General features: G+C 39.8%; 1 protein-coding gene across 1 annotated transcript; it reads left to right on the top strand.

Moving 5' to 3' along the window:
• Positions 1-911: 911 nt before the first annotated feature.
• LOC146698014 (melanocortin receptor 5-like) lies at positions 912-27,620 on the top strand. Its single transcript, XM_085472946.1, has 5 exons — positions 912-1,008; positions 16,528-16,754; positions 16,859-16,965; positions 23,403-23,591; positions 26,773-27,620. The coding sequence occupies exons 2-5, from the start codon at positions 16,563-16,565 to the stop codon at positions 27,341-27,343; spliced, it is 1,059 nt and encodes a 352-aa protein (XP_085329072.1). The 5' UTR covers positions 912-1,008; positions 16,528-16,562; the 3' UTR covers positions 27,344-27,620.
• The last annotated feature ends 263 nt before the right edge of the window (positions 27,621-27,883 follow it).

The raw sequence follows: 27,883 nt of genomic DNA, 5'->3' as shown, positions 1-27,883 counted from the left end.
AAAAAGTTTGTTGATCTTGTTTTTGAAAAGTCCCATATGAATAAATATGGTCTGCTTGCTTCCATCTGTAGGTACTGTTTCAAAAGAAGATCAGTTTCTTTGTTTTCAAACAAGAACGGCTTCTGTAGGAGGTACCAATCAAATCACGTCTCTATATAAACCCATGTAATTATCGCTGCCTTCATGTCTTGAAGCATTTCCATGGGTAGCAACACTTCTCTCAGCTATTTTTGCAATCTAAAGTGGAAAAGCAATAAAATAACAGAAAATGGAAAATCCTAAAGTATAAAACAACTTGTACAATATATGCAGTAGATTAAAAGATTGAACCTCAAGTTAGACAAATCGCAGATCAAACTAAAAGCCCACAGAAACATGCATTTAGTATTTTGTTTGCTTCTTTTGCTTCAGTAACATAGCTGCAGTGCAGGTCTGTTCCTACAGGAGAGAGGAGGTGTATGTGCACTGATTTGGACTCTAAACCCCCTCCCAGAAGGATACAGTATGCACTTGCATTGACTTGAAGTGTAACCCAACAACAGCACTAAAAATCATTCAGAAGTTGCATTGAAATATCAACTTCATTTCATTATCACAGCACTGCTGACCTACATCAAGTCACATCTACAGTAAGCACTGAAAGATGGAGCTTCTCACATACACGATCTTCATCAGCATGTGGGAAGCTCAGTGCTGCTGGCTGCTGCTGCCACCAGCCCGCTGTGAGCGAGAGCAGGCTGGAAATCGCTGAAAGTGGCTGCGTGTCGTGTCAACACTGTCAGAGCTAAAGAGGGAGTTCCTTATCCCTCCTCTCTCTCCCTCGCTCTCTCTTCCTTCCCCTCTCTCTCTCTTCTTCTCCTTCTCTCTTTCTCTCTCGCTCGCTCCCTCTCTCTCACAGCTCAGCATCTCCACTCTCACGTTGCGTAAACCCACCGATCTGATGCTCCACAGAGGCACCATCCAGTCCATCTGAGGTGGAAAAGATTTGAATCACAGATACCGCTAGAGGTGAGTCATTTTTGAATCTCTGTCTTCCCCACTTTTTATGTATTTCCAGCACAGCTCAAAAGGCATCCTGTGTTTTAATTATCTCTTTTATCAAAGCCAACGCAGATACATAATTAGATGATATTACGGGATGACCAGAACCTATGATTTTATCACTGTCACTAATTTATTATTATTATTATTGTTATCCTCTCAGATATCTGTATGATGTTTGTGTGAAATCTGTGTTACAAAGTGAAGTGAATCTACTGAAAATCAGTGTAGATGTTGCAGCAGCATGATAAACGTCATATTTGGACAAGATTTATTTGTTTATTTCTTTATTGTCAGACTTGACCAGCAGCTTCATCCAAATCCATAAATCGCACTGCATTATATTCTAAACTTGTACGTCATCAGCAAGTCTGCAGCCCCCTAGTACACACTTTGCTGATTTTAAACTCTGCAGCTCAGTAAACACACTGTACAGCAAAGTTGTCACATAAGCTTCTGCCTCAAAGCTGTGCAGCGACACCTGCACTCAGTCATGAAAGAAGCTGGCAGGAATTTTATCCTGCATTAACTTTGTCTGTGGGAACTGAAGCTGGGTGGTAATATGCATCGATTTCTTTTGCTTTTGTTATGATTTGTGCAGGAAATGAAATGTGCAGCATTGATTTTACACCAGTGTTAGAGCCTGAGTCAGATAAGGTCTCTCTTTATGCTGCTGGAGCTACTTCCTATGGAAACACAAAGCCAGATGCTGCTTAGTCCAATGGCACACTGCCAGATGTTCAGTTGCTGCAACGCTCAAGTTCCTGCATCCATGCATTGATCACAGTGTCACATAACTCGCTGCCAGGAAAAGCTGTAAGGAAGTTTCATTTCAGCATGCTGCTGCCCAGCTGCTGGCAGTTTATGTGTGTGTTATGTCAGCCTTGTGTGTCACTTAATTAGAGCAGAAAAAAGCAACACTCAGTAAAAGCTGATTCATTAAAATTAAGAAAACATGACAGATTTCCACCTTCATTTTGAAAGAGATGTCCTGATTTCTTTGGTCTAATTGTCACTGTAATAACTGTCTGGAAGAAATATGATCTTCTCACTGAGCTTAGTCACCACAGGGGTAAAGCAGCGTCTCTCTGTGTGAGACGACGAGCTGCCTTTTCATTGACTGACCCAGCTGCAGCTTCTGATAAATACATCTCCTGCTGGGGGAACAAAAACACGCGTCCGTGCACAACTATTATTTGGTTTGCATTATGCCCCGTTCATCTCTTCTACATGGGTTTCTTTGGCATCTGTGAATCTATGACGAGTAACTGCGTTGAAGCTCATGTAACTAGGGACTCAAAAGCCTCCGCTGGCAAATAGCCGCGTGGTTATTACTTGTACGAAGACACAGATAGCCCTTTCAGGCAGGGCTGAGTGATTCAGTTTGATGATTTACAGAATTTAATTTATTTAAATTACTTATCCATCAAAGATTGTGATGGGCCGTTCACGTCAAGGTTTCGTTAGAAGTCTCAGGTCTGCTGTCTGCCAATAGAGGGGATTCATGCATTAATGTGATAAAGTACGTTAGTTTGTTAGGAATTATTAGCCATAACCAAATAGTCTGTAAAACATTTCCCAGCTGTAAGCAAATATAGTCCAATGGTATAAAAGTCTATATCTCTATATAGTTACTGTGCAGCTTCAGTCACCGGTAGAAATTATTTTTGTAGTCACTGCCAGATTTCTTGTGTTGCTATATTCATTTAAATATATAGCAACACATATAGCTATTATGTTACTGATAAGTTCCTCTTTCAGTAGAACTGAGGACTGTATTATACAAATGAACAGAATTTATAGACATCTTGTTGGCTGTAAATATGTAAAGGTAAACAGAAATTTTTATTTTCCAGAGTTTCATGTGCTTGAAGGATTTTTCAAAAACATTTCTCTAAAGATCAGAAACATCTGTACTTTATGGAATTAAATAATTATTTTATGCCTTTCATTTAATGCTGTGACTGTCCTTTTCAGCCATGGCCATTAGTAGTGTTTACACGATGCTGACAGGTTTTTAAGCACTGGGAAAAGAAAATGTAAAATAAGGCAGAAATGAGCCCAGAAAAGGAGGCTGGAGGAAGAGGTAACCCAGCAATTTCCTCAGCAGCCTGTCTCTGTATTTCACCGTGACGCACCCCTGTCAAAAAGACTGAGCGTGATCCTATCAGTCATGATAAAAAGGTTTCATGTACGTTGAGTCTTTGCTAAAGTTGTGTAGTATCAAGGACACAATGCAAAGTCATAACAGTATTGATATGTGGTATAACAGATATTCTAGTCAGCTATCTTGACACATAATTTAAATAATCTTTTAAGTGTTTCTTTTGCTGCTCACAAGTAGTTAATTAGCAAAAGATTTGAAGCAGTTACAAGGCAGGCAGGGTTAGGGTATGACTTGAATGGTGATGGTGCTGTTATTTTTGGGGGATTTGTCTGAGAGGGAAAAAAGAAAAAGAAACTAACAGTATGTTTGTGATAATGTAGCCATGGAAACCTTTGAAGAGGCTCCTGACCATAGTGAATTTGCTATCATCCACCCCACTGCGATTGGACACGGTCACATCATGAGATCAGATGCAGATTGAGATTGTCAGTGTTTTGCTCGGTTAGTCGGGGATCAGAGCGAGAGGAGCTCCACCGCCGGCGGCATCTCGGGCTCTGTTTCACCGTGAGCTGTCTGAGCCCCGTGTTCTGCCTGACGGTCCTTTCAGTCAACATAGCAATCAGACAGCCTGAAATTTGACACGTTCATATACATGTTGCATATACCATAAGGGAAAAGACTCTGTACCTTATAATGATTAAGGTACAGAAAATAAAAGCACATATTCTTGATATTTTTACTTAAAGGAAACATGAAGCTTCATTTGTATTACTCACATGCTCATAATTGTGTTTTTGAGCAAGGCCAGACAGGCATTGAGCAAAAGCAGCAATAAAACAGTGTGGAGGAAAAACATGCGCCTCTACTGATTGTTTCTTTAACACTGACAAATACAAAACAAGGCGTGTGTTAAAATTCAGCCCGCACGGCGCATATATGCATATGAAATGAAATCCACATTGTACAGCTTTAAGTGCACCAAACGCTCATTAACTAAATCTATAAAAAACATTATGTGATGTTGTAATTGTGCTTGTGTGGTATGGACAGTGGTTTCCTGCTTCATGGCATATGAGTCATACTTATGATCTTTCTTCAGGCTGCTCCCTTATTCACACGAGGCCACCACAGCAGGTAGCTCCACATATTTGAACAGGCACATTTTTATGCCAGATGCCCTTCCTGACACAACCTCAAAGGAATTTGTGTGTCCTCCCAAGATCAAATCACTGAGCTTTTGCTTGTCCTGTGTCATGTCAGAGCTATCAAGCTAATAAGCCACTTTAAACATTTGCTTTCTTGATCATAAAGTACATTTTTAGAGCATTGACAGCGGGGACAAAAACCAAGCAAACAGGGATGTCTCATGTAAGGCCAAGCACTGAAATATAATAGGAACACTGCTGCTTAGATACTGATGTGCGAAATGAATTTGCTGGCCTGGAGTTTGTTTAGGTGTTTACTTATTATCACAATTAATCAGAATTTTAAAAAAGTAAAACAATGAAAAGCAATTCTCCATTAAGCAGAAGTGTATCGAGTGAGACTCCCAATTAGCCGAACCTGATTGACCATTTACCTTGGACAAGACTAACCTCAAAAATTCTGACACAATATCATCAATCAAAAGCTTTCAAAACACTCCCTCTAAAAGGAAAAACTGGCAAATTGTTGGAAATTGGAAAAGGGAAAAACAAGAACTACGTCGCAGATGCTGAGACGAACACACAGAGCGCCTAACAGAAAAACAGTTACAGGATGAGGAGCTCTGAAAGCTGAATCCTTGTGCTTTTGTTATTAAAATGTGTGTACTAAAGGTATTCACAGCCAAATATACTTGGCCGATAAAAAGAAACGAATAATTATTTTTATTTTAAAGGAAAACTGGAAATATCAATAAATACACACACACTGACAGCCAAGTGAATGATTTAGGTGCAACCATCTTTCTTATGTCACCTAAATCACACCTACAGGAATGAACCAACAGGCCTTGTTGATTCGTTCCTTTGAGGACACTGATTGGTCCAATGTGACTGAAATATGGAAAAATGGATGTGACGGTAAGCTCACAAGAATCTAGCTGCCTTGATTGCTCAGACACTTAAATTTTTTCTATTCTAAAAGTCAGCATGGGTGGATCTTTAAAGGTTACATGCACAATGCATGCATTTTGACGAATATGCCAAATGATGAAAATGGTGTCCCCATCTTCTTGGTTGCTAAGGTGAATATGGCACTCGTCGATCTCACCGATATTTATGACTTTGTTTGCTGCACAAACTGCTATAATCTTTCTGGTCATTTCTTCATATAAGTCAGGGTAACATTTATTTATTTATTTTGCTTCAACCATATTTTTCACGCCTTTCCTCTCCGTGTGTCTTGGGAGAAGATGAAATGCCAGCAACCTCTGCAAACGGTGGAGAGTCACAGGTGTTTGTGCGTCTGTCATTACCGCATGCATGCGATTAGATTTAATTACATTTGTGCCAGTGCGTATAATTGTTGTTGTCTTGCTCTTTGAAAGGATAACGTTAGGTACCTGAAAGTACATAAGCTGCCACTTGAAGACGGTTGTTTTGTATTTTGATGTTATCTCCCAGATGAATACTGAAATAATTTTCTTACCAAACTATACAACAGGGGTTTAGTAGCTGTTCTTGTATTTCGCTTTTGGCATTCAGTTCACAATAATAATAAATCTGTTAGCTGTAATATTCATTCATTTGCGGTTATTTATGGATTTTTGCTCTGGTTATCAGGTATATTTGGAAATTTGTATGTTTTTCCATGATTATATGATCCTTTTACATTGGAAAAGATGATTAAGCAATTTTTTGCCTAATCAGTTGATTACTGAAAACTCAAAACACTGATGATAGTGTGCATTCTTGGTGAGGCTGTGAAGTCAGACAATCATTAGCTGTCAGCGAAGGTGTTTCATGATGTCTCTCTTGATGCCACAATCAAGGCACCAAGGACTCTTTGTCAATCAATCAATAACCGACCTCCCCCTGGCACTATTACCACAGAGTGTTGGTTTGGGACCAAAATGGGCCAGGAGAGAAATACAGAGCCCGAATGAGGAGAACAAAGAGGCAGAGACAAAGACAGAGAGCCCACGATCGGAGGAGCTGAAGGCGAATGTGGGTATTGTAAGTGTGTGAACACACGCTCACAGAAATGACAGCTACATTTTGAGTCAACACCAGAAATTATGAATGAGAGCCAGTGAGGGATCGACTTGTAGTAGAGCACGGGGTGTTTAGGTACAGAATTGGGCACTGATGATACCTGAAAGTGTGGTTTACACAGCACAATGGCTTACATAGAATAGAATAGAATAGAATAGAATAGCCTTTATTGTCATTGTACAGAGTACAACGAAATTGGAGTGCCACTCCCTTGGTGCAAGTTTCAATAATAAATATAAATGTAAAATATAAAAAGTACAAAAAAAACAATCGTAAGTACTCAAACAATAGTATGTACAATATATACAGGATAGCAGCATTAATATGATGACAGTATGAATAGCAGCATAATATAATGACAGTGACGGTATGGAATAGGTTCAATTGTTTTTGTGCTTATTTACTACGGTGATAGCTCTGGGAAAGAAGCTATCCCTGAATCTGTTTGTCCTGGTTTTATGTGACCTGTACCGTCGGCCTGACGGTAATAGTTCAAACAGTTGGTTGCTGGGGTGAGAGTGGTCCTTGATGATATTGCCAGCTCTGCTGAGGTACCGAGAGTTTGCAGTGACCTCCAGGCTGGGCAGAGAGCAGCCAGTGATCTTCTGGGCTGTGTTGATGACCCTCTGCAGTACTTTCCTGTCTGCAGCTGAGCACCCTGCATACCATGTTGTTATGCTGTACGTTAGGATGCTCTCTATGGTGGCTCTGTAAAATGTCACCAGCAGCCTGTCCTCCAGGTTGTTCCTCCTGAGCACTCTCAGAAAGTGGAGACACTGCTGGGCCTTTTTAACCACCGCTGTAGTATTTGCAGTCCAGGAGAGGTCATCAGATATCTGCATGCCCAGAAACCTCATGGAGTGTACCCTCTCCACACAGCTCCCGTGAATGTAAAGTGGGGCCGGGTCTGCTCTACATCTTTACATCTGCACGTTGCTGTCTGCCTCAAACATTGCATCCTCAGACTGCAACACAAGTCACTTCAGATAAGCAGGAAACATAATATCTAAACACTCTAATGCAGGCTGCACAGGTGCCAGCAACCTGCACACATTTTCATAAGATAATTTTTTTGTGGGTGTTAAATGAAAGCTCCTCTGGGCTTTTTGTTTTTCTCCTCTTATTAATGAGTCACTCTCGCCTGTGCCACTGACTCATCAGCAAACCCCAAATTGTTCGCTCTTAGACTTTCAAGTTTGTGGTTTTCATGAAATACTGAGAGGCCTCTCCTGTGCCTCTGCTAATGTGATGCGACTTCTAGGAGAAGACATTCAGGAAACAGGATTATTTGTTTTTGTTTTCTGCTTTTATGAAAGAGAATTTAAAAAAGCAACCTCACTGAAGCCATGTGAAAATGAAGTGATCTAAAAATATCACTGCAGGGGAGTGATGTACTGAGGCCTTGCACGTAGTCATAACACCTGCACCTGCATTTCTGTATGATGGAGGTGATGCCTCATCCTATAGCGAGTCCAAACTAAAATCAGAATGAGAATGCTTTAATAATCCTGAAGGAAATTATGTACAATGATCTAAAACTTGCCTCTAACAATAAAAAGAGTACAGGGCGATAGGTTCCAGTCATTGATTTCATTCAAAAGGACACTTTATAAAACAGGCAGCAGGTTAAATTTGTTGTGTGAATCAGATTTAAAAATAAAAAATACCAGTTCTTGTAAAAGAAAACTATAAACATCTATAAACATGCAACATTCATACAGTGAAGGATTTTTTTTTTTTTTTTACATAAAACATTTTTTTTATTTGATTCCCAGCTGAATTTGTAAGTTTATTCTCTTAGAAAGAAATCAACAGTGTCTCAGTGTTCATGGTAGTCTCATTTTACTCAAAATATTTTTATTGAGCGATTGTGGATGCAGTTTATGAAAAAAAAGAAAAGAAAAGGGAAACAAAAAACTTGTTACATTGAATACAAAACAGAACTTCTCATGTTAGAACATATGTAAAGAAAAAAGAAAACAAACAAACAACAAACAACAACCCAGGAGGGGCGACTGATACTAACAAGCCCTTTCCTTACAAACCACACAGAAGTTAGCTTCGACACCACTGAGCTTCACATTCTCATTAACACAGACACACATCGGAGTGCTGTGGAATAAGCACAGTTAGTCATCCTTAAATTAAAAGTTAGAGAAGTTTATCAGAAAAAGACCCCAGATTTGATCAAATGTGCCCTTTTGGTTCTGGATGGAGCAGTGGATCTTTCCAAGACTGGGACACGACATGAGATCAGCAAAGCACTGAACATGGTAGTCTCATTTTAATAGAGAGACGTAATATCAACCAAACATCTGGGAAAAAACACAGTACTCAGCAAAACACGACTTAGTACTTTAGTCAGATGTTTCTCTTCCTCTTCTCTTCCTCTCCTCAAATCATTTAGGTTTCTAGGCTGCTGCTAAGAAGTCGAAGCATGAGGTAGGCCACGTCACGCTATGACCTTAACATGGGGGGCTGTAGAGACTGCTCACTTTTGGAGACCACCAGAAGTGTGTACTAGTGGACATGGAGTTTTTGACATTTTCATATTAGCTTCCTTTTTCAGAAGCTGGGCTGACAACAAAAGAACATAGTATCAAGTCTCACTCATGCTGGCCACTGCTGTTGATGTACTAAAGACTAAAGATATCTGAAATGTTTCACTGGGCTCCTTAATAACACTTTAACAACCATAGCCCATGAGTCTTGTTTCCGACACATACATATTCACTTATGGCCGCATTTATTTTCTTCTTTTAATTCTTTCCCCCATGAAATAGAAAATGTCACATGGCAAAGTCTTGATTTTATGAACATGGCAATGATTCCCGGGAGCTTCGATGTTGAGATCTGAATTCAACATAACAAGCACGGCTGCAACACAAAATACTACTGAAATGATGTGACGCAGATAATCAACAGAATCTCAAACACCTGTCATCGAGAGCTGAGGCAGTTTTCTCAAGTATTTCGTTGAGGTTTTTGTAGTTGTAGAAGTTACAGGTGGGATATTGTACACATGTTTACATTTTATGAAACTCACTTGGGTCATGCCTGAAAGAAGCTTTGTGGTACTGAGGTCAGTTTTATCTTTGTGTTCTGCAGTCAACCCATTGTGGCTGATAGTTTATTGATTATTGTGACATTTTCTAAATAATTCCAACATAAATTATATTTTTCCATCACAGCGATTGCATCTCATCAATAATCAGCTTAAGATAGCTGTCGTTTGAATTACTGCTTGAAAAACTGAACTGCAAGTCCTGACGTTATTCGGTCAGCCCATTCTCCTCGTTTTCCCCTGTCAGGTTGCAGCAGCAGGCGTGACTGCTATCTGGAGCATGTTTATATGTGGATTCTGAAAGTACAGAGTACATGACTTTGTCTCCAGTGTCTTTCTTGTTAAGCTGTTTGGTTAAAGTTCATATATTACTGCTAACTAGTGCTAGTTGCAGACTAATGAAATAACTGAGAGCAAGCCATATCATTAATCAGATAATTCATTAAGATTCTACAAAAGTCATCAGCACTGCACCACAATTACGATGCAGCGCTTCATTTCAGTGATTTGAGTTAGTCTAGGTAAGGCCCAGCAGGTCACATGTTTTCCCAACATGAGTCAAAGCAGCAGCATGCCTAATTTTAAGCCTTGAATGAATGTGTTTTTAAATCAAACCTCGAACACTGTGATCCTTTTTAGACATTTGGATTTAGAGCCCGCCTCCAATGGCCAATCAAGGAACTGCAGATTTTGACACTTCTGTCTTTGCCTTATTTTTCAGGTTGCCATTAAAAGATTCACCAACTATTTGTTAGGTACACGTATTGAACTGTTTGTTAATTCAAACATAAAACCAAAACCACATCGGAGCAACTGTATATATCTTCAAGATGAACTGCTGAAGTTCAAAATGAGCATCAGAATAAAGATTTACTGTGAAATTAAATGTGCCATGGTTGCAGGTACCTGCTGAGATTTTCCTGGACATCCATCTCTAGGGTTCACAGTGAATGGCAATTCTCAAAAGGAATTTACAAACTGAGCTGACAGGAAAGAAACAGTAACTCAAATACGCACTTCTTACAACCATGGTATGAAGAAGAGCATCACATAACGGACAACATGCCAAACCAGGAAGCATATTGGTGCCAGTAGCTGACTGTTAGCACTCCTATTAGCTAAGAACAGGAAACTGAGGGTACAATTCATATGGGCCCAACAAAATTGGAATGGAAGATTGGAAAAATGTTGCCTGGTTTGATGAATCTCGATTTCTACTGTGACATTTAGATGCTAGAGTCAGAATCTGGCATAAACAACTTGAAGAATGGATCCATTCTGTCTCTCAGGCTGCTGCTGGTGGTGATTGTTGGCATACTTTGGGCCCCTCAGTACGCACTAAGCATCGTTTAAATGCCACAGCCCACCTGACTGTTGTACCCATCTTCTGAAGGCTGTTTCCAGCAGGATGATGCACCATGTCACAGAGCTTAAATCTCCTCAAACTGTTTTCTTGAAGATGACAGTGAGTTCACATTACTCAAACTCCACAGTCACCAGATGCAACAGAGCACCTTTGGGATGTTGTGAATTGGGAGATTTGCTTCAAGGATGTGCAGCAGCTGCATAACCCTTGTTCAATTTATGCATAATTAACACAGTTCTGATATGCAAAAGGCTTCCAAACCGGTACAAGCAAGGTGTACCTAAAAAAGTGTCTTTTTAAAAAGACTCTGTATTTAAGCAGCCCTCTGACTCCTTTGAGGCCTGGCCCTGTGCCCAGGGGCTGTACCTGAGGACTGTTTAGTAATCCAAGCACAAATGTGATTGAATTCTCTGCTGTGCTCTGTGTTCATGTCTAGCTCTGTCTCAAACAGAAAAATATTTGAAATAAAATTTCAGTTTTTCATAAGAGCCAGCAAATAGACAACGGATCTTTCACGAGCTTGCTAATGATTTTTTTATTTATTTTTTTGCAAAGCATCAGTTTCTAGTTTTCAGAAAACACTTTCATCTCCTTTGCGAGCTGAAATAATTAATCTTCATTCTTTGAGCATTAGAAACAGAAATAGTCAAAGCTGGTTAAAGAGTGATCAGTTTCCATATATCTGGTAAATGTTGTGAGAGATATTTAAAAGTATTTATATGTGCCAAATCCTTAAACCAGTGTGAGAAGACACACATCATAGAAAATATTCAAATACATAGCCACCTGCCTCATATTGTTTAGATCCATTTTATGTTGCCAAACAGCTTTGAGCCACAAGGGTACAGGTCACAGGACCTTTGTGGTTTCTGGCAGCACTTGTTGGCAGCATATCCATATGACAGGGAGATTGGAGGTCCATGGATCAGTATTATTCCAGCACATCTTTTGGCAGCCCAATTAGACTGCAGGCCAGGGTCAACAGCTTGATCTTTCTGTGGTCCTCTGTCCCTGAATAGACTTTCTCATAATTCTCAGATTTGAGCAACTGTTCTCCAGGTTTTATGAAGGTCTTTCTTTGAGCATTGGCTTCTTTTTCACTTATTTTTAGTCCAGTCAAGTCCAGAGTAGTTTTGCACCAACAATATGATTCCCAAAAATCGGAAAACAACAGTGTGTACTTAACAAAAACAGAGAAAACTGTAAACGTGGAGGAAAAAGGACAAAGTGACTATCTGCAGTAGATAAACTGTATCTGACACAGGATCTGTTTGTCTAAGACTCATCAGAAAGGGTCTCAGTGGAATTTTGTCTGTAAGGAAGGAGAGGACTTCAAGAGAGAGGCGCGAGTGTCTACAGACATCTTTAAAACATGGTGGAGGCTCTGTGATGGTTTGGGGTTTCAGCCGGTGGTGTTGGGGATCCTAAAAATCCTAGAAACAACATGAAAGCTTGCCTAAGAGTTCACCCTATGTTGGGGAATTGAGGAAGTCATGCCAAATATTGACTTTGATGCTTGTCAAAAGTGTGCAAACTCTGTTTTTGCCTTATATAACGCCACATACGTTTGCATGTGAAATGAGAGGTGGCTCAGGACTTCTGCACTGCACCATATTCCTGCTGGGTAGGTCTGCTGCCTGCTGGGTGAAGGTTGCTCTATTCAATTCAATTCAATTTTATTTATATAGCGCCAAATCACAACAAAAGTCGCCTCAAGGCGCTTCGTAGATACAGAGAAAAACCCAACAATCATATGACCCCCTATGAGCAAGCACTTTGGCGACAGTGGAAAGGAAAAACTCCCTTTTAACAGGAAGAAACCTCCGGCAGAACCAGGCTCAGGGAGGGGCGGCCATCTGCTGCGACCGGTTGGGGTGAGAGAAGGAAGACAGGATAAAAGACATGCTGTGGAAGAAAAACAGAGGTTAATAACAGATATGATTCAATGCAGAGAGGTCTGTTAATACATTGTGAGTGAGAAAGGTGACTGGAAAGGAAAAACTCAATGCATCATGGGAATCCCCCGGCAGCCTACGTCTATTGCAGCATAACTAAGGGAGGATTCAGGGTCACCTGGTCCAGCCCTAACTATATGCTTTAGCAAAAAGGAAAGTTTTAAGCCTAATCTTGAAAGTAGAGATAGTGTCTGTCTCCTGAATCCAAACTGGAAGCTGGTTCCACAGAAGAGGGGCCTGAAAATTGAAGGCTCTGCCTCCCATTCTACTTTTAAATACTCTAGGAACAACAAGTAGGCCTGCAGAGCGAGAGCGAAGTGCTCTAATAGGGTGATATGGTACTACAAGGTCATTAAGATAAGATGGGGCCTGATTATTTAAGACCTTATATGTGAGGAGCAGGATTTTGAATTAAATTCTGGATTTAACAGGAAGCCAATGAAGGGAAGCCAAAACAGGAGAAATATGCTCTCTCTTTCTAGTCCCTGTCAGGACTCTTGCTTCAGCATTTTGGATTAGCTGAAGGCTTTTCAGGGAGTTTTTTGGACATCCTGATAATAATGAATTACAGTCGTCCAGCCTGGAAGTAATAAATGCATGAACTAGTTTTTCAGCGTCACTCTGAGACAGGATATTTCTAACTTTAGAGATGTTGCGCAAATGGAAGAAAGCAGTCTTACATATTTGTTTAATATGTGCGTTGAAGGAGATATCCTGGTCAAAAATGACTCCAAGGTTCCTCACAGCGTTACTGGAGGCCAAGGTAATGCCATCCATCCATCCATCTATCTGTAACAATTTTACAGACAGGTGGTCAGTGTGTGTCAATGTGACATCCACATGAGAACCCAGCCAGGAAGTGCATTACAACAAGATGATTGATGGTAATGACTTCACCTGCCAATACATCTAAAGTTGCTCTAGTTGTTGTGGATTTAAGTGATGTAAGCACTTCAAAAGGTTAAATGTAATGTGTGAGCATAAATTATACTTTTGATTTTAAATGGCTGTGTCTTATATTTGAATTGCTTAAGATAACCGTTGTGTTAATTGGTGCTGGAAAAACTGAATTGTGCTGACATAATTAATTATTTTTTCCCTGCAGATAAAGTACACGGATATAATTAAAATGTCTTAATGATTCTCAGTGTAGCTTTTTCATTTAGCGCTGCAGTAGTGGTTAATTGCTGTACCTGCTAAGCTCATTGCGCCACTTTGGAATAGGATTTAGATAATGGCATTCTGCTGAAATGAGACAGAGTGGACGTAATGCTGAATTTAGTTTACCGCTTCACTTCACTTGAACAGTTTTATTTTGATATCGGTGCTTTCCTCAGTTCCCATTCGGTATTTAGACGTACTAACAATGTGTGCAAATTTATAAGTAACCAAAAGCACATCATTTGACATAACCGCAGGGTCCAGTTATGAGGTCATGTGTTAAGAAACAGAGGAATCACTTAGCTGCATGAAGGATTTAACAGTTTGTTTTTTTTCATCTGATTCGTTATATTAGTGACTCTTAACAGTGAAGCTTTCTTATGTGCCCTCTAACTTGAGAGTGTGATGTCAGGTCACTGCACCAGTTTAATTTATTAGGAAAGAGAAACGTTCAAAACAAATGCCAATGAAATTTGTTGTAAATAAATTTTAGCTCACTGATGAAAGTCAGGAACTATTTTCAAAGCCATCTTTTAGTGATTGTGGCTGTTTTACGTCATTGTAATTAAGTGATTTTCCTTCAAAATGTCAGCAGCCAGCTTATCATATAACACATCCAACTTAATTCAGAGCAGCCAATGACTACGTTCACCTACACTCACATGTATCTGCTGCTTTCAGCGTGGCATTATTGTAAACTGGCTTGAAAAGGATTGCAATATTTTACACATTGCTTGTCTCTGTGTTAAATGTGTTCAATTTGTCTTGTGAAAATGTTTGTAAATTAAATAAAGTACGACGTTATTAGCAGGGATGGGTTACCTTAGCATAAAGGATAGGAACACAGTGAAACCACTAGCTTGCCCAGTTTTACCCAAAGGCAGGAAAATCTGCAAACCAGTAGCTAGCAAAGTAGCAGATTATTGTGCACTCGCTGTATCTTGTCAGTTTACCAGTTTAACACACAAGACCCGGCCAAGAATCAGTCCACCACATAACCTGTAAAGCTACGACATGTCAGATTACACAAATTAAGTGAGGGTTTCTTTTTTTCTTTTTTTTTATATATGTGAGGCTGCTTCCTGTTCTCCAAATCAAAACTAAATTCAATTCAATTCAATTCAATTTTATTTATATAGCGCCAAATCACAACAAAAGTCGCCTCAAGGCGCTTCATAGATACAGAGAAAAACCCAACAATCATATGACCCCCTATGAACAAGCACTGTGGCAACAGTGGGAAGGAAAAACTCCCTTTTAACAGGAAGAAACCTCCAGCAGAACCAGGCTCAGGGAGGGGCGGGGCCATCTGCTGCGACCGGTTGGGGTGAGAGAAGGAAAACAGGATAAAAGACATGCAGGATAAATCAAGCCTAAAGCAGTCATCTGGTTTTAGTTTGTGTTTAATGTACTTCTATTTGCAGTGCAATACAAAATGTAAACACTTACTCAGAGTGGTTGCTGTCTTGGTTTCCAATCCAATCCAATCCAATCCAATTTTATTTATAAAGCACTTTAAAATACCCAGCACAGGAACAAAGTGCTGTACAGAAAATAAGTTAAAACAATAGAATAACAAAAAACAGCAAATTAAATAAATAAAACACATAAGACATAAAATTAAAACAGCCCTATGTTAAAGCAAAAACAAGATAAAACAGCATCGAATCACCTAAAAACAACTAAAATAAAAAAAAAACCAACATCTCACGTGGTGTCAAAGGCCAAGGTAAAGAGGTGGGTTTTCAAGAGTGACTTAAAAACAGATAAAGAAGTGGCCTGTCTAATCTCTAAAGGAAGCTCGTTCCACCGTTTGGGAGCTGCTACAGCAAAAGCACGATCTCCTCTAAGTTTACGCCCAGTCCTGGGTATCTTCAGGAGCAGCTGATCAGCTGACCTGAGAGAGCGGGTGGGTGTATAAGGCTGTAGCAGCTCAGAGAGATAAGATGGAGCTAGGCCATGGAGAGCTTTAAAAGTAAATAAAAGAATTTTAAAATGAATCCTAAAAGAAATGGGCAGCCAGTGAAGTGAAGCTAAAACAGGGGAAATGTGCTCAAACTTTCGAGTGCCAGTTAAAAGACGAGCTGCGGCATTTTGCACCCTCTGTAGATGACTAATATATAATGCACTGACCCCTATATAAAGTGCATTACAGTAATCCAGCCGAGTGCTAACAAAGGCGTGGATCACTGTCTCAAAGTGCTGCCGTGAAAGAATTGGCTTTATTTTTGCCAGCTGCCTGAGGTGAAAGAAGCTAGATTTTACCACGGCCTTAATTTGATTATCAAACTTTAGATCACAGTCCACTTTGACCCCCAGGTTTTATGGAACTTTCCTAGCACCATTTTTTTGCTGAAGCAGGCAGCACTAAAACCACTTTTTATTATCTGATCAGCACCAAGCATTAGAAAAGGATGTTAATGGAGGCCAAACTAGGACCACACACAGGAGTTACATTTGCAAGGAACCGAATACTATTTGTATGTTGTTAAATAAACAAGGTGCTTGGGGTGAATCATGTTTGTTTGCAGCATGTGTAATTGAAGCTGGCATAATATTAAGCATGATCTCAATATTACAAAGCTTACGTGAAGCATGACACAATCTCACGTTCTTCTTCTTGTTTCTTCTTTCAGCCTGCTTGAAAAATGGCCTCCAGGTAAGAGTTGCGATGATCCAGACCCGACCCACAGCAGAGATGAATGTGTCTGATGAATCCTCCTACCAAGAGGAGGTGCTGCTGGGTAACTCTACCTGGGGCTACTCCTATTATCATCAAAACTACACCCTGATCCCTCCACTATCAGAGAAGGCTAGCACCTCCAAACCTGCAGCATGCGAGCAGGTCCACATCGCTATCGAGGTCTGTAGCACTTTGGATTCATTTATTTATCTCGTGATTTCTTCTTGGCTACCACTACCCCGACTGTCTCTTCACTGGTCTGTATTTTGATCTCCTCTCCTAAGGTCTTTCTGATCCTGGGTATCATCTCACTGCTGGAGAACATTTTAGTCATCACAGCCATAGTGAAGAACAAGAACCTACATTCCCCCATGTACTTCTTTGTCTGCAGGTAAACTCCTCAGTGGTTTAAGACATAAAGGGGAAAATAACATAATAATGTACGAGGACCACCCAAAACCGTTTTAATAAAGTGAGCTTACCATGTGTAAAAGATTTTGTTAAGCAGCAGTTTATTAAAATATGCTTCTATCCTTCAGTGCTTACTCTCTGTCTTGGTGTAATACAGCCTTTCCCAGGGGCAAAATGCAATATAGGTCCCAAGTGAAACCTTGTTCACTCTTGTCAACATATTAGTGTAAATGTATACATTTAGGATTAGAATACACCCTAATGTAACCATTATAATTGGATAACAATGCATGCCTCCCCTCAAGGCCCATATCATTTGAGTTCACATTGTTATTTTCAAGCCCTTCTCAAACGACCATAACAACGCTGCATCCACACAGGAAGCATTTTGGAGGAATGCGGCGACCAGAGACCACAGAAAGACAATAAAATGTAACAACTTCAAAAAAGCAAAAACAAACAAACAAACAAAACAATGAGATAAACATTTCTCAACTTAGATGCAAGTGATTGAAGCAACTATCAGTGAGAGTGCAGGATACGTTCCATTAGACCATCCTGACTGACCTATGACCTGATAGCAAATACGTTTGAGGATGACCTAGGAAAGCAATTCAGCAGTTCAGTCAATTCAATTCAGTTCAGTTTTATTTATGTAGTGTAAAATCATAACAAGTTACTTCAACTTCTAAGGTAAAGACCCTACAATAACACCCAGAAAGCCTCAGATGAGAAGGAATACATTATATCTCTGACAGAACCATGCAGGGGCAGCCATCCGTTGCCACCAGTTGGGGTTGAGGAAGATGGGTCTAAAGACATACTGTGGAAAAATAATAACAGTACTATTAATAATAACTAATAATGAAATCACAACAACGATCCTGGAATATTCCCTAGCAAACAACTGTCAGCTTCAATGCAATGTGAATAACCCCCTGTGTGGATGGATTTTAGGTATCTGCCAGACACTGAACCGATAACTTTCGGAGTAGCCTATGTTGATGTAATTAATAGACATGAACCGTTATCAATTATGTTCAGAAAGATCCTGATTTATCTTTTGTGACACAAATGATTAAAGTGGTTCAGTCCTGCTTTGTACAACCGAGACAGCTATCCAGGATTAGATTAATCCTTTCTGTTCTAAAAAGGTCATCAATGCTTTTATCGTCTATAGAATTGAATATTATAATGCACTTTACTCTGCTCCAGAGGCTACAGCTGATGTTGCCTAGCTTTAAAACCACAGAAAGAGAAGCAACCACAACATACCAATCCCTCCCTGTTGCCCTTCACTGGCTAACAGTAGTTTTTATTGAGAATAGTCTGGCTCCTGAGTTCCTCTGGCAGTGCTCTGTTAAAGGTTCATGAATAAAGGTTCTGGAAAGGTCATGAAAGGTTACCGGGCCTTTGCCTACTAGGCCCCTCAGCTGTGGAACTGCCTGGCAGGAGATGCCAAGCGAGCTATCCTACTGGTCTCTTTTAAATTGAAAGCAAGGAGAACACAAGGAAGCATGCCAGCAAGCAAACAAGCAAGTAAGTAAGAAATAATAATACAAGTAACCATAAAAAGCAATTTACAGTGGGGCAAAAAAGTATTTAGTCAGCCACCGATTGTGCAAGTTCCCCCACTTAAAATGATGACAGAGGTCAGTAATTTGCACCAGAGGTACACTTCAACTGTGAGAGACAGAATGTGAAAAAAAAATCCATGAATCCACATGGTAGGATTTGTAAAGAATTTATTCGTAAATTAGGGTGGAAAATAAGTATTTGGTCACCTCAAACAAGGAAAATCTCTGGCTCTCACAGACCTGTAACGTCTTCTGTAAGAAGCTTTTTGTCCCCCACTCGTTACCTGTATGAATGGCACCTGTTTGAACTCATCATCTGTATAAAAGACACCTGTCCACAGCCTCAAACAGTCAGACTCCAAACTCCGCCATGGCCAAGACCAAAGAGCTTTCGAAGGACACCAGGAAAAGTATTGTAGACCTGCACCAGACTGGGAAGAGTGAATCTACAATAGGCAAGCAGCTTGGTGTGAAAAAATCAACTGTGGGAGCAATCATCAGAAAATGGAAGACATACAAGACCACTGATAATCTCCCTCCATCTGGGGCTCCACGCAAGATCTCATCCCGTGGGGTCAAAATGATCATGAGAACGGTGAGCAAAGATCCCAGAACCACACGGGGGGACCTGGTGAATGACCTGCAGAGAGCTGGGACCAAAGTAACAAAGGTCACCATCAGTAACACACTACAACGGCAGGGAATCAAATCCCGCAGTGCCAGACGTGTTCCGCTGCTGAAGCCAGTGCATGTCCAGGCCCGTCTGAAGTTTGCCAGAGAGCACATGGATGATACAGCAGAGGATTGGGAGAATGTCATGTGGTCAGATGAAACCAAAGTAGAACTTTTTGGTATAAACTCAACTCGTCGTGTTTGGAGGAAGAAGAATACTGAGTTGCATCCCAAGAACACCATACCTACTGTGAAGCATGGGGGTGGAAACATCATGCTATGGGGCTGTTTTTCTGCCAAGGGGACAGGACGACTGATCCGTGTTAAGGACAGAATGAATGGGGCCATGTATCGTGAGATTTTGAGCCAAAACCTCCTTCCATCAGTGAGAACTTTGAAGATGAAACGAGGCTGGGTCTTCCAACATGACAATGATCCAAAACACACCGCCCGGGCAACAAAGGAGTGGCTCCGTAAGAAGCATTTGAAAGTCCTGGAGTGGCCTAGCCAGTCTCCAGACCTCAACCCCATAGAAAATCTGTGGCGGGAGTTGAAAGTCCGTGTTGCTCGGCGACAGCCCCAAAACATCACTGCTCTCGAGAAGATCTGCATGGAGGAATGGGCCAAAATACCAGCCACTGTGTGTGCAAACCTGGTAAAGACCTATAGTAAACGTTTGACCTCTGTTATTGCCAACAAAGCTTATGTTACAAAGTATTGAGTTGTATTTTTGTTATTGACCAAATACTTATTTTCCACCCTGATTTATGAATAAATTCTTTACAAATCCTACCATGTGGATTCATGGATTTTTTTTTCACATTCTGTCTCTCACAGTTGAAGTGTACCTCTGGTGCAAATTACTGACCTCTGTCATCATTTTAGGTGGGGGAACTTGCACAATCGGTGGCTGACTAAATACTTTTTTGCCCCACTGTAGATGGCTTACAGGCTCAGGTAGAGCGAACTTTTGTTTTGTAGAAGTGGGACTTCAAGGTGACAGTCTAGAGTATGCTTCTATGTGATTACACAACAGGATTTTTTGCCAGAATTCAAAGAAATAATGAGTTTCAATTTCCAAACCTTCTCCTTTATGTAACTGATTAAAAAGCTCAGTTGTGCAAAAAATATTTTTCTTTTGCCTGAAGTGGAAAAGTTGGTTTATTTATAAAAGCCGAAGAACAGTTGAAGATAATTGGTCATCCTGAGCTTGGCAGAAGCAGATTTCCAATATAATCCAATGTGAAATCTAATCATTCTTTCCACTTAGAAAAATGTCATGCAGCATGTGTTGCCAGAGGAAACATGTGAACTCTTGAAAATGACATAAATCTTTTATCCTGATTATAAATGGTTAAATAAAACCATTTGTAGCAGGGAGTTACAAAAGAGGCTTTTTGATCTTATAATCTTGTGGCCTCCTTAGACTAATCATTAGGTAACGATGATTTAAACAACTTATGATTAACCTTCTTTCTTTAAATTTGTCTCCAACCAATAGAGATCTGTGGACTCAAAAATCATGACATATTTGGGGCAGCTGCCACATCAAAATCAAGTCACACTTTTAATGACCCTACTGTATAAATCAGAAAAATACTTGGATGTCTGTTTTCACATCAGCACCAATTTCTTGTGACTTTGTTTGGGTCTGTCTTCTGATTTGAAAGACTTAATCCTCTTACTAAGACAAAAGCAAACGTGTTTCAGCTGTGCAGAGACACAGCAGACATTCAACTAAGTCTTTGAATTTCTGGCGAGCTGTATAGCGCTTCTGTTCATGTGGTTCTGAATGACTGCCACGGCGTAACACTGAGGTACAGCAAGTTACTGCACGATAACACTTGTTATCTTTTATTTGAAAATCCATTCGATTCATGGGGGGAAAAAGAAATACATTCCTACTTAATGTGTTGTTTTCCTTCTCTCTATAGGTAAGTTGTGAGTATTTGGTGAGTCAGTCCACGATGTTTATCGTGATATAATATGCTGCCTTGGTAACCAAGACAATAGAGGAGAGCCTGTTGCTTCCTGTGGGCTGTAATCTTAACATATTACATGCCACCTCCACTCAACGTGGTGTTAAGAGCTTGTGCTCATTATTATTTCTGTGAGACTTGGCTGTCATTTTCTTTGGCACTTGAACAAATTGCTTTGCCAACAAGGTTCAACTAGATGTCCTGGAGAACATATTATTGTAGTTTCATGAATTCTCATTTGAACACCAAAACACCAAAATGGCACCAAAGCATAGAAATACATCTTAAGCTACATGTTTTAAATATCACCTCTTCTGGCCAAGAAGCTTTTACTCATTATACGAATCATTTGTCAAGTCAAGGCATGGAGTCCAAACGTGGAAAGCTGTGGAAAATCTAGAAAACTAACAACAGCCAGATTGTTGACCTTGCTCTGCGACACCTCTGAAATAATGTGTCAACTAAAACTAGACTTTTCCTGACTCTAAATTTAGTCCAGGGCAAACAATTCAGAGTTAAAATTGGGACTAATCAGGTTCTGAGTGGTGTATCTAGAGAGCTGTAAACATGTTTGTGGTTTTTACAGTGAAAGAACCTTTTCCTTACTTGGCTCATATGTTTCTGTGTGATTTCAGTTCCATTGTGTTAGTACAGTGAAGGAAAAAATAACTGTAAATTCAGACAGATGAGATTGTGCTGAAAAGAACAAGGCAAGGCAAAAATAAATAAATAAATTTAAAGGTGAATCACAAAAATAAAATAAAAAAATAGTCCGAAATGGCCAATTATACCCTGGACCCCAGAGCGTTAACCAAATAAAACATGAAAAATTTGTGAAAAAATGGGTTCATTTGTGGCATTTTGTGTAAATTTAAGCAATTTGATTATTTCTAATTAAAAAAGATTGTGAAACTTTAGTTAGACTTGTGTTTGTAAATGAATCACCTCATGTTGTGTAGCTTTATTGATTTTATGCTTATTGGGCTACAAAGTTATTCATCATACAGGCTAGTACATAAAATCAAAATTCACATGTTTTATGTAACTGAAATGTTTAATTATGTGGGCTAAAGAAAAGAAAATTATAGACTACGTTTATATGAAACATCTGTGCTTTTGATGTATTTTAACTGTATATAATACATATTACAGAATGTAACACATGCATATGTGTAACATATGCACGGTGGCATGGTGGTTAGCACTGTTGCCGCACAGCAAGAAGGTCCTGAGTTCAATTCCACCATCAGGCCGGGGTCTTTCTGTGTGGAGTTTGCATGTTCTCCCCATGTTTGCGTGGGTTCCCTCCGGGTACTCCGGCTTCCTCCCACCGTCCAAAGACATGCAGCTTGTGGGGATAGGTTAATTGATTAATCCAAATTGTCACTAGGTGTGAATGTGCGAGTGAATGTGAGTGTGAATGGTTGTCTGTCCCTGTGTGTTAGACTGGCGACCTGTCCAGGGTGTACCCCGCCTTTCGCCCTATGACAGCTGGGATAGGCTCCAGCGCCCCCTGCGACCCTGAAAAGGATAAGCGGAAGCGAATGGATGGATGGATTTTGCCACCCCATTTGATTTCCATGCCACCCAAAGAAAATTTGCCTAGATCCGCCCCTGCCTCTGTTCACACTATGCACACTATATATATATACTCTGACCATCAGCCACCAGCAGTTATAGGATCACTGTTTTAACCATTTTTGCTGTGGAAAAACATCAAATTTTACATGTAAATATACATAAATAGCATAGACGTGTTGTTTATTTTTAAGAAGCTCTTAAAATATTAGTATTATTTAGAAACAGTGTTTGGAAACAGCATCAAGCGTCTGTCTGTCTGCCTGCAGTGCAGTTTTTTTTTTGTGACCACTTTTAACTGGGGAGATAGGATCCATTTTTCCACCATCTTTGCTGGCTTTGTTGCTTGTGCAAAGGCTGTGAGTGCATGTGACTGTCAAAGCATTGCCTCAACTGCACCTCCGGAGAATGTGAAAGACTGTACTCAGGCATTAAATCAATTAATTGGTTTTCCCAGTATGACTGTGAGAAGAAAGTGTTTACGCAACAGGAGAGCGAATGCAGCTATTCTGTCAGCTCCTGAATACACAGAAGGAAGTGCACATAGAAACATTTATTTGAACATCTGTTTGCAGAATAAAGGTTGTATAAAGTATTTTGGTTTTTTGCAGTTTGGCAGTAGCAGACATGCTGGTGAGTGTGTCCAACGCCTGGGAGACCATCATCATTTATCTTCTCAACAACAGGCAGCTGGTGGTGGAGGATCACTTTATCAGGCAGATGGACAACATGGTGGACTCCATGATCTGCATCTCTGTCGTTGCATCCATGTGTAGCCTGCTGGCCATTGCTGTGGACAGGTAATGATGGAAGGGAGTATAAGCACAAATATATATTTTTTTCTTTTCTTTTTGCTATTGTTTCTTAATAGTTTCCTTTTGAAATGTTTTTAAGGGAACTGAAGTTTTAATTGAAGGCTCTAGTCACAATGAATCCTCATCCATCAGCCCAACACCACAGCCCCCAGTTTCCTAATAATGTTCTTGAACATAACTGACGTGTTACAATTTATAACAACAAAAAAGGACCCTGTAATTTTATGATTAATTTTAAGGAAAATTGAGGCAGTGCTTATTTGGCACTCGTTCAGTTAATTCCTGTCATGTGTTCCCTCTGACATTTCCTTTTTTCTCTCTCTCTCTTTAAACAGTTTTTATTCATTATCAAGAAAAGCATGAAACATAACAAAGCAAACAAAAAAGAAAGAAAGAAAGAAAAGAAAAGAAAAAAAAACCCAAAGGGAATATATTAAAGTCATTATATACCTGTACAAATACACATATGCACTGTTAAAAAAAACATCCTAAAACAACGGTAATATTCCGGCAGCTGGGGCGCCAAAAATACGACCGTAAAATAACAGAAAATAACTGTCCCATAAAAATACGGTTATTTTCAGTAATGAAAATAGAGTTTGTTGAGCTAATTTGACATGGGATTCTGCCTTTTCCAAGTGCTTTTAGACATTAAATTAGGAACATTTTTACGCGATCAAACGATGAAATTACCTATAAACAAGGTCACTGAATGTGGAAATATGAATCATAATACGTAAATGTACAGAAATATACAATTAACAGTTGGTTTACGTAATAATTGATTGCATGCCCTGGGACAGAGACGAGGCTGCCATATCGCACCATCGGCCCCTTTGGCCATCACTAGTAGGTGAAGAGTCCTGACCACGGACACAACGGCGGAGAGCGTCCGAGCCGGGGCGCGAACCGGCAACCTTCTGCTCACAAGGAGAACTGCCAACTTTTGAGCCACGAACGGCCTAACTAGCAGCGATAATAATACTTATGTGCTGTAACACAAGCTTATAGGGATCATGTTATATACTTTTCCATAGCATTACATTTGAATTCAACAGTTCAATCTTTCAAATAACGGACAGATATTTGTGAGATCATGATACATTTGTGAATGTATTTTAACAATCTAAATATGCATATGTACAGACAGATACATTTGATAATCATGACAATTATGTTGTATTACATTACAGTGATTTAACGTTAATTTACATTCAAAATGTGAAGTCAAAGTCTATTTACGTAACTTTAATGATATTCTAGAAGAACAGAACATTACCGTGAAATGCACAGTAAAATACCTTCATATTAGGGTTTTTTTCCTCTGGTCGCAGCGTTACCCGCGACCTTGTTGTTAGTTCACATTCATTGGCCGATGCTTAGCGTCATGTTATTTATATTAATTGCAATTCCTACCTCTACATTTCTTTTTCAAAATATATAATTAGCACAGCGTGTCCGTGCAATGTTTTACATTGTGGCATGCAGAGAAATCTTAACAAAGAAGCTCACAGAGAGAGATTGAGCTTGTTATTTAACCCCAAGCTGGTAGGAGCTCTTTATTAAAACACATTCGGTGCTACAATATGCCTCAAGGTTCAACAACAGCACAACAGAAGTCCAGGCCCGGCCCTAACCAATCTGGCGCCCTAGGCAAGATTTTAGGTGGCGCCCCCCTACATCTGCAGTGCAGTGTATGTACTCACAAGAAACCGAATAGCTTTGTCTTTGACCTTTTTTTTTTTTACTTAAGACAGGCAGAAAATTTTAGTTTTTTCTACTTTTTACTTTGCAATAAATTATCTGGCAAGACAGAAAACTCAGAAAATGTCCATCTTTCTCTGATTTCCCTTTTCATTCTTTTCCTTTTTTGTATGCTTGTGAAGTAGATTTTAAACCCTTGAAGGTTTTTTTCATCTTCACCATTCGTGTCTTTTTATGGGCTTTTCACATTGAAAAAAATGGATCTTTTAATTTCATCTGAGCTTGAGCTCAACTTGGAGCCTGAATATTTAACAGCAAAGCTGTATTATTAAGAGATGAATATTTCATAAGCACCGATGGCACACTTTCTTGATCTTGTGCTTTCATTTTGACCATTCTATTTCAAAAAGGTCTGCCTCAAATCTCCTAATTCGGTGGGTTAACCTACCATGCAAGTCTTTGGACTGTGGGTGGAAGCCAAAGAACCCACGCAGGTTTACGGAGCACCAGTATGCCGCTCTAAACAGTAATTTTATAACTTCTTAGTTCTAGAACCTAACAAATGACAATAATTGGAAGAATTGCAATAAGGCCTTCAAACTATTCAGTGCCTGTTCTTTATTAGTTCGTCCTGATTGCACACAACCATTCACAGCTACATTTAGCATGTGATCACTATTTTAAAAGTGTGTCTTTGTTACCATTGATTACCATTTAATCAATTGTCTGCTTAATAATGAATGTAGAATAACTGGAAAAACTGTTCTTTTTTAAATGTTTGTCAGACATGTTGATATTTGATCCATATACATTTAACTGAGTTAAATCTTACTCTTTCTAACATATTGGCATTCCTTTTGTTCCCTTTTCCATGCTTGCTATTCCTTCATGTACTGGAGCATGTATAAAACTGCAAACATTGCATAGATCATCATACTGGATGATACTGTACCATCCCCAGAGGCTGTTTGAAAGAGGTGGACTCGGGTCCATATTAGGCTGACTCTGATTCAGTATATGAATCAGGTATAAATACATGGTGTGCAAGAATCAGGAAACTTGACAATATGATATTCATTTGGTTTCTCAGTGACATTTAATATTTACGAGATTGTCTCAAAGACATATAAATTACATTCATACCAGAGGTTACAACAGAGCCACCAAATAACAAAATTGCACCTTTTATGTATAAATGTACGTTATGCGTGATCAACAACCCAAGGTTGCCTAACGTTATCCTCATTGAATATTGAATGTCTCAAGAATAAATGTCTCACTTCATGTGACCTGTAGTCTGGTTCCCTCTCTGTGAGTTATTGTATTCAGCACACACACAGTCCCCGTTATGTTTAAATGTCAAGTTTTCTGACTTGAAACGATTTTGTAATTCATCAGTGAGCAATAAATGTTGATATAAAATTAGAGGTTACTGAGGTGGATACTATGTTATTATCCACAGGTACGTCACCATCTTCTATGCACTGAGGTACCACAACATCATGACGGTGAGGAGAGCTGGCTGTATCATCGGGGGAATCTGGACCTTCTGCACTGGCTGCGGAATTGTCTTCATTATCTACTCAGACTCCACTCCTGTGATCATCTGCCTGATCTCTATGTTTTTTGCCATGCTGCTCATCATGGCCTCCCTCTATAGTCACATGTTCATGCTCGCTCGCTCGCACGTGAAGCGCATTGCTGCCCTGCCCGGCTACAACTCCATCCATCAGCGCACCAGCATGAAGGGGGCTATCACACTGACCATCCTTCTGGGGATCTTTATCGTCTGCTGGGCTCCTTTCTTTCTCCACCTCATCCTGATGATCTCTTGCCCACGGAATCTCTACTGCGTGTGCTTCATGTCCCACTTCAACATGTACCTCATCCTCATCATGTGCAACTCAGTGATTGACCCACTGATCTATGCCTTCAGGAGTCAGGAGATGAGGAAGACGTTTAAGGAGATCATCTGCTGTTACAGTCTGAGAAACGTCTGCACGAACATCTGTGCTTTGACTGGTAAGTACTGAGAAATAGAAAAGACCAGTGAAAGGATGGGTAAAGTGAACTGACCGAATATGACGCTGGAATAGAAATACTACTACCCAAGGACTGGTTCACTGCACTTTTCAGACAGTACAGTGTACCGTCACACAAGCAACTATTGAAAAGTATAAGCTGGAAAGGAGACTGGAACATTGAGTTATCTCCTAATGCGTCCACCATGTACACAAAAAGCCTTTCTTTTTTAATTGGCAAGATTTTTATTCTCTGTTCCCAGAATATGTCTGATGCAGTAGCCAAATGGATAGATGGATAGATATTTTTCTTTCAGTGCTGCAAGAGTGCTCATATACTGGCTTTAAATTACAGAACTGCTGCCAAATGTACCCGAATGTACCCTTTGTTAATTTAGACGGCTGGATGTACTTCCTTGAACATTAACCTCACATGCATAAATTAACAAAGGCAATGAAGTCAGCAAAAGTTGGGGAAGGTGTGGTAAGAATTATCCACATCCATATGTTAGTGAGTTTTGTTTAGTTTTTTTTTTTTTCTCGCTTTTCTTT

This window comes from Copadichromis virginalis, linkage group LG11 (assembly GCF_057382275.1).
Source record: "Copadichromis virginalis isolate Kocher_CV1m ecotype Utaka linkage group LG11, C_Virginalis_male_GT1.1, whole genome shotgun sequence".
Classification (NCBI taxonomy): domain Eukaryota; kingdom Metazoa; phylum Chordata; class Actinopteri; order Cichliformes; family Cichlidae; genus Copadichromis; species Copadichromis virginalis.
Note: the sequence above shows the minus strand (reverse complement) of the source record. Positions and strands in the feature narration are given on the sequence as shown.